The sequence below is a fragment of the Alexandromys fortis genome, unplaced genomic scaffold, assembly GCF_014885135.2.
Source record: "Alexandromys fortis isolate MF-2015 unplaced genomic scaffold, M_Fortis_MF-2015_v1.1 scaffold_157, whole genome shotgun sequence".
Lineage (NCBI taxonomy): Eukaryota > Metazoa > Chordata > Mammalia > Rodentia > Cricetidae > Alexandromys > Alexandromys fortis.
In genome coordinates this window covers 217,470-231,582 of record NW_026068041.1, presented here as the reverse complement: position 1 = coordinate 231,582, position 14,113 = coordinate 217,470, and the positions used below count along the sequence as shown (strand labels likewise).

At 50.6% G+C, this 14,113-nt stretch overlaps 2 protein-coding genes across 3 annotated transcripts; one reads left to right on the top strand and one right to left on the bottom strand.

Moving 5' to 3' along the window:
* The first annotated feature begins 2,018 nt into the window (after positions 1-2,018).
* Positions 2,019-4,096, top strand: Atf4 (activating transcription factor 4). Its single transcript, XM_050165585.1, has 3 exons — positions 2,019-2,195; positions 2,744-3,061; positions 3,190-4,096. The coding sequence occupies exons 2-3, from the start codon at positions 2,836-2,838 to the stop codon at positions 4,011-4,013; spliced, it is 1,050 nt and encodes a 349-aa protein (XP_050021542.1). The 5' UTR covers positions 2,019-2,195; positions 2,744-2,835; the 3' UTR covers positions 4,014-4,096.
* Positions 4,097-7,919: 3,823 nt separating this feature from the next.
* On the bottom strand, positions 7,920-12,208 carry Rps19bp1 (ribosomal protein S19 binding protein 1). Of its 2 annotated transcripts, none has more exons than XM_050165777.1 (4): positions 12,108-12,208; positions 11,859-11,993; positions 8,644-8,741; positions 7,920-8,438 (listed from the first exon to the last, which is right to left on the bottom strand). In XM_050165777.1, exons 1-4 carry the CDS (start codon positions 12,157-12,159, stop codon positions 8,301-8,303), a joined length of 423 nt encoding a protein of 140 aa, XP_050021734.1. In that variant the 5' UTR covers positions 12,160-12,208; the 3' UTR covers positions 7,920-8,300. The 2 variants fall into 2 exon arrangements, with proteins under 2 accessions (XP_050021734.1, XP_050021735.1); XM_050165778.1 differs by having other exon boundaries at positions 7,920-8,449; positions 12,108-12,174.
* Positions 12,209-14,113: the final 1,905 nt, after the last annotated feature.

Here is a 14,113-nt window from a genome sequence, read left to right as displayed (position 1 = left end):
TTTGTTTATTATGTATACAATATTCTGTCTGCATGTATGCAGACCAGAAGAGGGCACCAGACCTCATAGATGGTTGTGAGCCACCATGTGGTTGCTGGGAATTGAACTCAGGACCTTTGGAAAAGCAGGCAATGCTCCTAACCGCTGAGCCATCTCTCAGCCCCCTTCTAATTTTTAAAAAAGACTTATGTGTATGGGTGCCTTGCCTGCATGTGTATGTATGTGTACCACATGTGCGTGCCTGGTGCCCACAGAGTCCAAAGGGCATCAGATTCCCTGAAACTGGAGTTAGGGATGAATGTGAGCCACCCAGTCTTCATGTGGTGCTGGGTCTGAACCTGGGTCCTCTGGAAGAGCAGCAAATGCTCTTAGCCCTTGAGCCATCTCTCCAGCTCCCGATTCCAGTTGTTTATAGTTGGCTTAGTCACAGTCAATAATAACAGTAAAACATCCTTTGAGGAAGCAGGAAGAATGAATCCTGGAGGTGGGGACTTGGGAAGTAGGTCAGGGTCAGAAGTTTGGAGTTTTAATAACAATAGCAATAATTACCTGTTTCTTTCAGCCTCTGGTAGCTCAGGTTGACCTTGAACGTTGGTACACTTCAGACCTGAGTGCTAGGATTGTGTGTGCTAGAGTATGTGGCTTGCAAGTAATTACTGAGCAGTTAAGTGGGAGGCATTGTGCCAGTTGCTTTACGCATTTCTTAGGACTAGGAGAGACAACTTCCTTTTTGCAGATAAGGAACCAGGCTAAGAGTGGATGTCACTTAGCCAAATCAAATGCCCCAGCCAATAAATGACAGAGCCAGCTCTTTCAGAAGTGGTATTTGTGTGAGTCACTTCAAGAGAAGTGGAAACTCAAGATTTCTGCCTTTAAGGGGCTGGAGTGTGGAAGAGGGACTCTCAGCATTCCCAAAACAGCACCCTTTTATGGAGGGTTGGCTCTGATTAGGACTTGGGTTTCATCACTTAGCACGGAACAAGCGGCTGCCCACAAACCTGGATGACTTCTTGGGAAGGTTAGGTCTGGAAGTACTTAGGAGTTAATCAAAACTACCCTGGGGCTTGAGAGCCATTTGAATTAAACATGATCTTAAGACAACAGACACTGTATAAACCAGCAGCAAGCACCCCTATGACGGCAGGAATGGGAAGGTTTATACCTGAAGTTAGGCATATTTTTCCAACTACAGGGTTCAGAGGAAAGCTGCAGAGCTAGAGGAACTAGAATATCTCCCAATGAGGTTCCAATGTGAGCGCCCTGCTCAAAGGGCGTTCCTTGGACAGGAGTCTGAAAGCCTGCACCAGGTAACTCTCCGCAAGGCCTCTAGAGGCAGGAAACCTGCCCATTTGGTCCTGAGAACACAAAATATGGGCAAGGAGGGCTTCGGGCTCAAGGGTCACGCCTGGAGAACTGGTTGCTGCGTGCCAGACCAAAGCTTCCCAGTAGCGATGCTTGAGCCAGCCACAGCAGCAGGGTCACCCGTAACAAGAGCCTGTTTGGCTGCCGGAACCTCTGGTAGCTCCACCCTCCCCGCACAGACCTAATGCTCCTACAGCGCACAGGTTCGGATCCAATAGGAGCTTGAGGTTTACATGACTCGCCACGCTTGGGCCAATCAGCTCGACGAGCGCTCCATTGGCGTCTCGCGTGATAACCAGGCAGCTTCGGTTTTGACCGTAATAGCTTTGGCTCAGTGCTCTCCCCGCCCTGTGAACTAACACCGGCCGGAAGTTCGGTGCCCAGAGATCCCTCCGCGCCGACACGTGACTTCGGTTAGCCGTAAACCTGTAGTGTACTTTTCTCCGTTCCTGGGGCCTTCAGAATGATCTGATAACTCCACAGCTACTTCCCGAGCACTGTGGAGGAGGGATGGGGAGGGCCAGGACGCCAATGGGATGCGACTGGGTGGGTCTACGGCCGGACCACGTGATCACGGCGGGAGGATGTGCGGTGTGCTGCGTCCCTCGCGTCACATATAAGAGGCGGGTGCAGGGCGTGTCGCCGCCATTTCTGCTTGCTCTCCGATAGATGTGAAACTGTACGCTGTTGCGCCTTTCCTCACCCCCTCCCGCAGGGTCTGCGGCCACCATGGCGTATTAGAGGCAGCAGTGCCTGCGGCAGCGTTGGCCTTTGCAGCGGCGGCAGCAGCACCAGGCTCTGCAGCGGCAGCCCCCACCGGCTTAAGCCATGGCGTGAGTACTGGGCCGGTTGCGCAGGGCGTGTGCTTTGTTGGGACTGGGCGCGGTTGCAGTCGTGGCGCGTCGATCACCCATACGCGGCTTTACGAGCGACTGGACGCGTCGGTCTTGTTTGCGCGGCCGCGAGACGCTGGCGCTGGCAGGCGGCGGGGTTGGGTGGGGGAAGCACTGCCTTCAGTGCTGCTGCTTTGCTTCCCTTTTCGTCTCGTAGCTAGCTCAACGGCCGCGAGCTCGCCGGGGTCCCGGTGACATCCTGCGAACGTGGCGCAGCCAAGATGGCGGCGGGGCGGGGGTGTGAGTCATGGGGGTGGGGCGGGGCGCGACGTCGATGGCTGTATTAGGAGGCAAGGACAAGCTGCTTCCTCTGGGGCGTCCGGCGAGGCGAGGCTGAGCCTCCATCTTGTGCAACCTGAGCCGGCGGCTGGGGAGGCTTACACAATGGCCTTGGGCCCACGTGCTGCCCATTCCGAGGCTTCTGGGATTTGGCTATCCAGCATTTTAGATAGAAAGATGATGGGGGTTGCTTTTGGATTCTTATGCAGGCTCTTCACGGAATCCAGCAGCAGCGTTGCTGTAACGGACAAAGATACCTTCGATTTAAGCACATCCTTCGATTCCAACAAAGCCTTACAACATGACCGAGATGAGCTTCCTGAACAGCGAAGTGTTGGCGGGGGACTTGATGTCCCCCTTCGACCAGTCGGGTTTGGGGGCTGAAGAAAGCCTAGGTCTTTTAGATGACTACCTGGAGGTGGCCAAGCACTTCAAACCTCATGGGTTCTCCAGCGACAAGGCTAAGGCGGGCTCCTCCGAATGGCTGGCTGTGGATGGGTTGGTCAGTGCCTCAGACACCGGCAAGGGTGAGTGGGCCACCACCTGCTCCCGGGTGCTCATTTCATGTGTGGGTCTGGTATTCTAATGGCTTTCTTCTGCCTTGAGTATGTGGCCTGAGTCATTAACTGTTTTTGTTGATTTTTTTTTTCTTCAGAGGATGCTTTCTCCGGAACAGATTGGATGTTGGAGAAAATGGATCTTAAAGAGTTTGACTTCGATGCTCTGTTTCGTTTTGATGACCTGGAAACCATGCCAGATGAGCTTTTGGCCACGTTGGATGATACATGCAATCTCTTTGCCCCTCTAGTCCAAGAGACTAATAAGGAGCCCATGACAGTGAACCCAATTGGCCATCTCCCAGAAAGTGCAACAAAAATCGACCAGGTTGCCCCCTTTGCATTCTTGCAGCCTTTTCCCTGTTCCTCAGGGATCCTGTCTTCCACTCCAGATCATTCCTTCAGTTTAGAGCTAGGCAGTGAAGTTGATATCTCTGAAGGAGACAGGAAGCCTGACTCTGCTGCTTCTATTACTGTAATCCCTCAGTGTGTAAAGGATGAAGACACCCCCTCAGATAATGACAGTGGTATCTGTATGAGCCCTGAGTCCTACCTGGGCTCTCCCCAGCATAGCCCTTCCACCTCCAGGGGATCACCAAACATTATTACCTCTCCAGGTGTTCCCCGTGGGTCTCCTCGACCTAAACCTTATGACCCCCCTGTAGTTACTTTGACAGCTAAGGTGAAAATTGAAAAGTTGGATAAGAAGCTGAAAAAAATGGAGCAAAACAAGACAGCAGCCACTAGATACCGCCAGAAGAAGCGGGCTGAGCAGGAAGCCCTCACTGGCGAGTGCAAAGAGCTAGAAAAGAAGAATGAAGCTCTGAAAGAGAAGGCAGATTCTCTTGCCAAAGAGATCCAGTATCTAAAAGATTTGATAGAAGAGGTCCGTAAGGCAAGGGAGAAGAAGAGAGTTCCCTAGTAGGGTAGCCAGGTGCTTTGTACTTGTACATAGTCTTGTGCTGAAGCTGTGTTTGCTGTAATAAATTATTTTGTAGTAAAGTACCAGTGCAGGTTTGCTGTGTCATTCTCTTTCTAATAGACTTGTGTGTAGGGTGCATAGTAATCTTAGTACTTCACACAGGCCTAAGTTTAAGTGAGGCAAGGCTGGGCTATGTGCTAGCTGGGGGATTTGGGTTACTGAGAGGAACCAAGCACCTGAACACCATCTGTTCATAATTGGCTTTATGCCAGACGTCTGCCATATAGGTGCCTAGATAAGGTGGAATAGTACTTGAGTACACAAGCTGATAAGATTTCTCTAAGCTTCTACAGTTCAGGAGACTTTAGGAAACCTGTTGAGGGCTGATAAGTCCCTGAAGAAGGAATAGAGCTGGTGTTGCTCACTGAGATGCTGGGGGCTGTTTGCACCTGCATACTGTATTAGTGCTGGGGTGGTTGGTTAAGCAGTGGGTAAGCATATGAATTGAGGCAGGAAGTGGATGGGAAGCTAGGACTCTAGCTTTGCTTCCTAAGTCTGTAAAGTGGATTAAGGCCTGCAGGACTTAGCATGTGCCAGCAGATTTCAGCTGAGTGCTAGCTGTTAATGGATGTAGTCTCTTGTATCTAATGTACGCTGAGATAGGGAGTTCATAAGACCACGGGCTTCCCAGCTTCATACTAGTAGGGATCCACCCATGTATAGTCTTTGGCTAGTGGAAGGTATAGAAATGCCTTTGTTTCTACTTTGGGCTTTAAAGGTCCAGAGTGATCACCCACCCCATCTGAACAGCTAAATTCAATTAACAGCTAAAAGATTTTTCTAAGAATGGTATTAAGTCAGCCATGAGCATTTTTACTGAGTAGCATGTTACAACTGTCCTGGTTACTCGACTTTCACTTGATTTTTTTGTTGAGTTTTAAGATAGGGCCCCAGAACTCGACTATGTGGAAAAGGCAAATTTCAAATTCAAGAGAACCTTAGTGCTAGATGAGGTGCAGGGACACCTTGCTGAAGAAATTTAGGATTTCTTAAGGTCTGGCTGGGGGTGGGAACAACTTGTCTACAACTAAAGCAAAGAGCATGTGTATCAGTAGAGGCAGAAAGCTTGATTCATTCGTTTGTACACATGATTATGGTGTGCATCCATTTTGGCTCTGGAGAGGCTATGGCAGGATCACAGGTTTGGGGCTAGCTTGAGTTATGAGGCCCTAGTTAAAAAAAGCCACCCATAAAAGGATCAGTTAACTACACTGCTTAGGCTTGGTTTCATTGGGGGTGGGGTGTGGCAGTGGGGCAGAAACCGCCCTCATTGGCGCAGCTGGTTTTAAGGCTGGCTTTAATCCCTCACTTTAGTCCTGTTATTTCAGCCCCACCCCCATGAGCTATAAAAAAAAAAAACTACAGTCACCCTCAGCATTGATGCATTTGGCCAAGGGGCAGCTTAATCCAGCCTAGAACATGGTAGTGGGAGGAAGGCACTGAGAAGAGGGAGTGGGACAGTAAGCAGGTGGAGGACATTAGGGACAGTGACTACCCTCACCTGGCAGCGATTCCTTCCACTTCCTATGGCTGCTACCCCTCTGCACGGCTAATGTCATGTCAGTGCTTCCAGGTGACCCTGGCAATGCTTTAAAAAGGGTCTTAGATGATCCAAGGATGACCTTGAATTGTTGCTTTCCCAGTTTCCACCTTCCAAGTGCTAGGGTTATAGACATGCACCACCATACTTGACCTGCTTAAAGAGGGACCAGGGAGACAGCCAAGATCTAGCCACCCTGACCATGGTGACTGAAGTCCCTGCCAGGTATTGACAAAATGGGTGGGAGCAGTGCTTGCTCTCCGGTCACTTGGCAGAAGATGGCCACTGGTGACTGCCCATTATGCATAAACACTGACAGATGTACACAGGGTCAACAGCCCAGCTTTTGTGGAACTTCACTTTTCCTAAGGGAAACAAAGGGACAGCAAAGGTGTGTGAACTGCCTGGCAGTCTGGGTGGAGGACCTGCTCCTGGAGGACCATGCTGAGGGAGAGAACAAGGTGGGGTCTGGGTGTGGGTAGGAGGATGACGAAGCAGTAGCCCTATCTGCAGATGAGGAAGTGGGAGCAGGCCTTTGGGCTCACCCTTTTATGCAGGCAGGAGCTGGGCTGTCTTGGCCATTGAGGTGGTGGATGTAGGGTTTGGAGACAGAAGAGCCCAGGAAGAGAGTAAGCTGGGGAGGTGAGACCCCAGTGCTGAGCCCCTCTCCCCAGGCACTCTGGGATGGGCACGGGATCTTGGCCAGGGTGGATAGCAGGTAAATGCTCAGAGACAGGCCAGCTCAGGCTGGGGGCTTCTCAGGGCAGACGGCTGGGCCTCCTGGCTGGGGAAACTGGGTATAAAAAGCGAGAGCTCTCCAACCCACCTATCCAGAACCTCATCAGCTCTAGCTGGGCCTTGGGTTGAGACCTCCCTAACCCCCAAGTCAGACCACTCTAGGCAAGGCTGATGTCCTGGTGGTTGATCTTGTGAGTTCCCAAGACCAGCACATGGCAGTCCAGCTCCAGTCTCTCTGGCTGTGCAGATGGCCCAGCCCACAGCAGGAGACACAGGAAGCACGTGGAATGGGGGTGTAGATCATCAAACTTTGTATCTATCTGGGATGCCTTAGTTGGGGTAGGCCTCCCTTTGCTGGCCCCTTTGGCCTGAATGTAACAACTGGTATTCTCTTATAGGGCCACTGGGGATAATGGTCAGCACTACATTCTTCCAGTGTCTAACCTTTTCTTCTTGGCAGCAAGTTGAGGACTTATACCAGGAAATGTACAGGATCTCTGGCGATATCCTCTAGGTGATCATGTGACCACAGGTGTGAACTCCCTAGAAAGGGTCCCTGGAGTCACCTCCCTCCAAGAATAAGCATGGAGCTGTTTGCTGAGTGGCTTAAGATGGAGGAAATGAGTCCCAAGGCCACTTGGCAAAATTTAGCAAAAAGGAAGGGACAGAGGGTCTGCAGACTAGCACCCATGTCCCTTCGAACCCACACCACAGAGGACCCAGAGCTCCCAATCACGAGCTTACAGTCACAACACCTTCCTTCTCTCCTGTTCCTGCCTGCTCTGACCCAGATGGATGGCCAAGCCTCCCACTAGGCAGAGGCCACATGGAGGCTGTGGGTAGTTCTGTGTCCCCATGTTGAGATGCAGCACTGAACCCAGCTCTCTTACTGAGGACAAAGCCCAACCATTTGTCTTGTCAGAGACCCATCAATACCCTTCCTCTACTATTCTCCCTGAGGTTCAGGAGCCACATGACCCGAGGAACCCCTGGGCTTAAAATGGAGAGGCGGGCCCAGGGCAGAAGATGTTTGTGAAGGCCATCAGTTTTCTCCTTTAGGAATCCATCTATCTCCACTGAGGGGCTCCTGGTCTCTGGCAGGAGAGTAGCTGTCTGGGCCGTTCTTTCCACAGTGCGTTCTTTCCACATGACCTTTCCTTTGCCACCTGCGTCTGGCACTGTGTTGGCTGGAAAAGGGCTAGTTTGCCCTGAGGTGGCACAAGCCTAGCTTTCACTGATGTCCTTGGCTGGGGTACAGACTTAAATATCAATCTGTTTGCTCAGGATGACTCCTGAAACCATGACCTATGCCCCCATCCCATGCTGACCCCAAGCTCCAGGGGGGCTGAGGCAGCTCCACTTCTAGATTCCCAGACTTACTTCCTGGGCAAGGCTAGCAGCTAGTGGCTATGCCCACTGAGGAGGGCATCACTGGTGGGAGGGATTTATGCTGGGCCTAAACTGGGGAGCTTCTGACATGGAGCACCTTCATCCACACTGAGATGGGAGATGGGCTGTAAGTCCCATCAGCAGCACATGCGCGCACACACACAAAACCTGAACCCACATTTGTTCAAATCCATTTACTTGAACTCAACAGCCAACTTGAAGTTCTTGGAGGTATGGTCTGAGAGGGCCACACACCTGGCCCTATTTCACAGCAAATAACCCCAGGGTCCTGTCCTGGTCAAAGATATCAGGTCAGAATCTTTTCTGGCAGGGTATACATGGCAGAAATCCACTTCAATCTGAGTGCAAATCTGCCTCAGGGCTTGCAGCTCTAGTCCAGTGTCCCTGGGATACCAGCTCTAGGGCTTCCTGAGTCAGGCAGGATTGCACTGCCACCTGCTGGTCGCCCATGTCACAGCACTGCACAGCCACAGAGACAGCAGAGATATGGCAGTCAAAGGACGTTAGTGCTTTCTGTCCCCACCATTCCTTCAGGAAGCCTAGCTGCCGAAATATTCCCTCTGGAACTTCTGGAAGTCTTCTTCAGTGAACACAGTGCCCTCAGCCTTCTTCTTCTTCTTTGTCGTCTTGGCCACTATCCGATCACAAGCTTTACGGCCCTGGTTCTGCTGCAGAATCTGGAAAGGTTCTGGAGTGAGGTCACAGAATTTCCATTTTTGGAAGCACAGGTGGACACCCTTGAGATCACAGGGACTTAGGGCTCAGGGCAGGGCTGGACCAACTCCACACTGTATTTAGTGAGACATATCCAAATAGATCCTGAAGAAGAGCCTCAGCTATCACCTCTGGGTCCCTTCCTATAGCTTGCACCCCTAAACAAACCTGCTGGGTCACAGACTCTGGCACGGTGCTTCTCACGCTGGTCATAAACTTCAGGTTTGCTTTGAGGTGGTCTCGACTCTGTCGTTTCTGGTACTCGGCTGTAGGTGGCAGGCAGAGCATGTCATTTTAGACTCATCACACTATAGAAGCCTTCTGGGTCCCTTCCCTAGGTCATTTCAACAGTCTGGGCTCTTTCCAGCCAAATCTGCTTTTCCCATAGGTCCTGCTGAAAATCCCCACCTACTGGATGGCTTTCAGTTAGTCATGTGACTCAGCCACTTACTCAACAATTATGTCTTAAGCCAGGCATGCTGGCGGCATATAGCTGTGATTCATCCAGCACTTGGGAGGCTGAGACAGGAAGACAGCTTCTAGCTACACAGTAAGTACCAGATCAGATAGGGTTATGTAGCAAGGCTGTTTAAAAACAATCACCAACAACAAATAAAAACAGATATGCCCTGAGTACAACTGTGTATCAGGTTCTAGAGTTGTAAAAAGCAGAACACACAAGGACTCCTGGTCTCACTTTACAGGAAAAGGACTGAGAAGCGTGGTAATGAGCATCTTAGAGGGCTATCCATGGCTATCCGTTCCTTGGGAGTGGGTGGGCAAAGTCTCACTCTGTATACTCTGTAGACCAGGTTGGCCTCAAATTCAGGATTCTCCTGCCTTGTTCTTCTGAATGCAGTCCAGTCAGGGTTACCCATCATACAAAAAGTTGAGCAGGAACAGAAAAGGAGCATACCAGAAGTGGAGAGTTGCAATTTTGAACAAAGTCCTAAGACGGTCTCACCAAAAAAGACTGGAAAGTCAAAGTGGTCAACATCTAGAGTAGCGGTTTTTAACCTTCCTAATGCTGTGACCCTTTAATACAGTTTCTCATGCTGTGGTGACCCCTAACCATAAATTTATTTTGTTGCTACTTCATAACTGTAATTTTGTTACTGTTAATGACTATAATGTAATTATCTGTGTTTTCTAATGGTCTTAGGTGGTCCCTGTAAAAGCATCATTTGACACCCAGGGGTTGTGATTGACAGGTTGAGAATGCTCACCTAGAGAAATGGCATCTGGAGACAGACAGAAACTGTTAAAACTTTCAAGAGGAAGACCAGAGGTGGTGGCCCACACCAATCCCAGCACTTGGGAGGCAGGTGGATCTCTGTGAGTTTGAGGCCAGCCTGGTCTACAAAGTGAGTTCCAGGATAGCCAGAGGTGTTACACAGAGAAACCTGTCTTAAAAAAAAAAAAAAAAAACTCAAAAAGCTGAAATTAGAGAGATGTGCCTGAAGACCCTGAGGGGAAGTGGGGCTGGGCTCATGTCATGCATGTGCAGCGCTCACCCTGGTTGCTTCTGAGACTAAGATGCTAAGATGACTGGGAGAGGCGAGCAGCTGAGAGCTGGGGACCAACCGTGAGCTTCTGCACAATTCAGGCAGAGATGAGGTAACTCAAACCAAGGTGGCAGCCACTGAGCTATCTCCAAACTGGCTACTTTTATTTTTTGAAATAGGGACTATGTAGACCGGGTTGGTCTCTAACTCAAGAGATCCTTCTGCTTCTGCCTCCTGAACATTGGGTTTAAGGACATGTACCACAATGCCTGGCTACTGTCCTGCCATCTTACCCACTCATTATGCACCAGGCCATGGTGTGCTCACCAGGGCCACAGAAAATCCAGGGTCAGGGGTGGGAGGTTAGTCCTGTGTCTTGAGGATCGAGGAACTCCCACTTCAGGACAGGAGTGAAGGGAACCCCAGTAACTAGGCAGTGAGGCACCTTGACACGGGAACCACTCGTGTCCAAATACGCCTCCTAGCTCCACCTTTGCTCATGCTGCTTCCTCCTGGCCTTCCATCTCTCATTTCAACTAATACTTAACTCTGGGTGTGGTGGTGCATACCCGTGAGCCCAACACTTAGGAAGCTGAAGCAGGAGACTGCTTTGAGTTCCAGGCCAGGCTGAGCCACAGAGTGAGAGTTTATAACAAGCCATGCCAAAACCAAAACAACAACAAAACACCAAACTTGGAGAAACAAACAATAAAATCCAAGTACCTAAATACCTTTTATTCAGCGGGACTCATGGACCCAAAAGACTAGAGAGCAATTCACCATCCTAGGCTCCTCCGCTGAAGTCTGTAGGTCTGACCCTAAGGTGCCACACCCTAAGGTGTTCTACTAGAAACAAGGCTCTTGCTTTGCAGACAGGCCATCTCTGATGCCCATCAACTCGCTTCTTTGCTGTGATGGAGGAAGGAACCCTGTCATCTGAGCAGAGCACACTGAGAGCAAGACCATGGGGACACACAACCTGTTCCCACGTGCACCACCTGGGCAGGTGCCCGTTTCTGTATCTGTAAAATGGGGTGAGAGAAGCGCTAACCTCACAGGGTTGCTGTGAGGATCAGATGAGCTCACACTTTTTCAGGGTTCAGGAAGGCATCGGGCACACGGAGAAGGCAACTGTTGGCTGAATGCCCCATTTCTTAAGAAGTGAGACGGAGAAAGCTTCTATGTGTGTATGTGTACGTGAGCAGGCGCCTGTGGAGCCAGAACACAGCAGCTAATTCCCTGGACCTGGAGTCACAGGAGGATGTGAGCCACCATGGGGGTGGCTGGGAACTCGAGCCAGGTCCTCCTAACCATTGAACCAGCCCTCTCCCCTCACGGCGGATACTCCATCTTGACTCCTCTGTTAGCCTTTCCTGCTAACGGCCCCTTCTTCTCAACTGGCAGCTTTTACACTTCCTCAAGCGCTCAGCCTTCACAGACAGCTGAGTTGGCTCGTTGCTTTGATTCTCCCTTGGAGCACCATAGTGCCTTCTACATCACATGCCTCACACACTTAGCTAAGACTTACAAGCTGGTTTTGAGACTTTCTGCTGCTTCTCTTCCCAGTAGGGCTATAGTTCGTAAGCAACTCAAGCACACTGCCAGGAATGACACTGAACTTCTGGTCCTCCTGCCTCCACCTCCAAAAGTGCTGGGATTACAGGTCTGTGTCACCTCTCCCGGCTCTTCCACTTTCTCTCATTCTGTTAACAGCTACATAGCCGATAACAGCAAAGGCACGCAGCTGAGAGCCCAGACTCGGGAGTTAGACTGCCGGGTTCGAAACCTGCCCCCCCCCACGATTTCAACCGGCTTCTCGGGTAATGTTTGGAGCTCCGCCTCGAAGGCGTCTGCCCCCGAACCATGCGAAGCACTCACCTAAAGCGGACTTGGGCACCTTTCCCTTCGCTGAGTTCCGGAGTTTAAGGGCCTGGGAGGCCTTCGCCCTGGCCCTCCGGGTCCGCTTCATCGGAGCCCCGTTCGCCTTGGCCTGGCCGCGGGCGGCACGAGAGGCTGGAAAGTCACGAAGGACCGAGTCGGAGGGCGCACCTCTCCCTTCCCGCCCTCCCAGTCACTTCCCTCGGGGCCTCCCGCACAGCGCGACGTCCCAGGGCCAGCCCTCCTCACCCTCTGAGGCCGCCAGGAGCTCCAGACCCCGCCGCAGCAACGCCGCCGACATGTTGCCGAGCCCCGCCCACACGCCGCGCGTTACTTCCGCCCTGGCGGTGTTTGCTCCTCGGCGGAAACCGGAGCCGGAATCCAAAGTTCCGAAGGGGCGGAAGTGCCCTCTTGGGACCCAAGCAAATGGGTTTCCCCTAGCCTAGTGGGAACTGGAGGCGTGTGCGAGGCGCGGAAGCCACCTTTGTTTTGTCTGATTCCTACCTAACAAGCTTTTTGTGAGCCAAGCTGTGCCGTCTTCGACAGCCTCGGCTTCCAGCCTCGCTAATCATTTCTGGCCAGGGGCGAAGTATTGAATAGTCTCAGTTCCTGCAAAAGAAACTGAAAGGCTAGATGCAGTTCTTCTTGTTTACTTTTGAGACAAGGACACGGTTATCCCAGGCTGGCCTTGAAATCACTGTGTAGCTGAAGATAACTTTGAACTCCTGATCCTCTTCTCTCTGCCTTCCATGGGCCGGCATTCCAGACCTAAATCACTTTGCCAGGTTTAGACAGTTTCTCATGAACGTCAAAGCATCGCACAGATCCTGTGCACGTTGAGAATCTAGCTGAGTCACTTTAAAGACATTTGCCAGTGAGGCACACACTTGTAATCTTAATACTTGGGAAACTTAACTGAGAATATGCCATGAGTTCTAGGCCAACCTGGACTGCACAGCAAGACTCTATCTCAACAAAACAGATAAAGAAATAAAGACATTGCAAACTTGCAAAATAATGAGCTTTGTTTTGAAAAATACAATTATTTACTGCAAAATGCTGTTTATGTTGTTAAGCAATGAATTGGTTTGTTAAGTGGGTGAATCCGTGAACACTGCTGGGCATAATACAGCACCTATGTATAACACCAGCACTTGGGAGGCTGAGCAGAAGAACAGCAAGTTTCAGGTCAGCTTAGATTACATAACTACATACCAAGTTTTAGGTCAGCCTGGCTCCCGAAGAGCTAGGATGTATTAATAGCTTGGTGGTAGAATGCTTGGATTTAATCCCTAGTGTTGAAAAAAAGTAAACCAGGTGTTTGGTTTTTGTTTTCTGAGACGGTTTCTCCTGTGTTACAGTGCTGTACAGTGCTGGCTGTCCTGAAACTCTTTGTAGTTCAGGCTGGCCTTGGACTTATGGAGATCCTCCTGCCTCTGTCTCCTGAGTGCTGGAATTAAAGGCGTGCACCACCACTACCCAGCCAATAAGTCAGTTTTCTTTAAAAAAAAAAAAAGGTACAAATCAATAAATATTACACACAGATGTTCTTTGGGTACCTGAACTACTACTACTACTACTACTTCTTCTTCTTCTTCTTCTTCTTCTTCTTCTTCTTCTTCTTCTTCTTCTTCTTCTTCTTCTTCTTCTTCTTCTTCTTCTTTAATGTGTACGAATGTTTTGCCTGTGTGTGTGTGTGTGTGTGTGTGTGTGTGTGTGTGCCTGTGTACCATTGTGTACCATAGGTATGCCTGGTGCCTGTGGGGGCCAGGAGTGAGCATCAGATCCCCTGGAACTGGAGCCATAGTTTAGGTGCTGGGAACAGAATACAGGTCCTTTGGAAGAGCAGCCACTGCTCTTAACCCCTGAGCATCTCTCCTGACCTGAGCGTTTAAAGAGTGAAAAGGGCTTCTTAAACAAAAGACCTTGAAAACTCTAGTCTTCTTCACCATTTTGGTTTGTTTGTGCTGGTGTTCAAATGGAGCCCCCCCGCCCCCCCCCCAGTGCCAGGCAGGCTTTCTACCTCCAAACACAGAGAGGTTCTTTTTGAAGCAGGAGGAACCCCTGTCTGGTTTATTTCTCTCTTGGAGGCCCCTAACCAGCAGTTGGCATGTGGGAGCCATGCAGCACCAGCCAGTCGGTGAATGGGGGGTGAAAATGGACGTCTGAATTCACTGGACCAACATGTACTATTGAGGGGTCTGCATACCTGATGCTATTGAATGTGGAAGAAACCGCTGATTCTTCCTGGACCA

Coding starts and splice junctions, on each gene's coding strand:
- Atf4 (XM_050165585.1), top strand. CDS start 2,836: ATGACCGAGATGAGCTTCCTGAACAGCGAAGTGTTGGCGGGGGACTTG. Junction 3,062..3,189: donor TGCCTCAGACACCGGCAAGG/GTGAGTGGGCCA, acceptor TTTTTTCTTCAG/AGGATGCTTTCTCCGGAACA.
- Rps19bp1 (XM_050165777.1), bottom strand. CDS start 12,159: ATGTCGGCGGCGTTGCTGCGGCGGGGTCTGGAGCTCCTGGCGGCCTCA. Junction 11,994..12,107: donor GCTCCTGGCGGCCTCAGAGG/GTGAGGAGGGCT, acceptor GTGACTTTCCAG/CCTCTCGTGCCGCCCGCGGC. Junction 8,439..8,643: donor CAGAGTCTGTGACCCAGCAG/GTTTGTTTAGGG, acceptor GAACCTTTCCAG/ATTCTGCAGCAGAACCAGGG.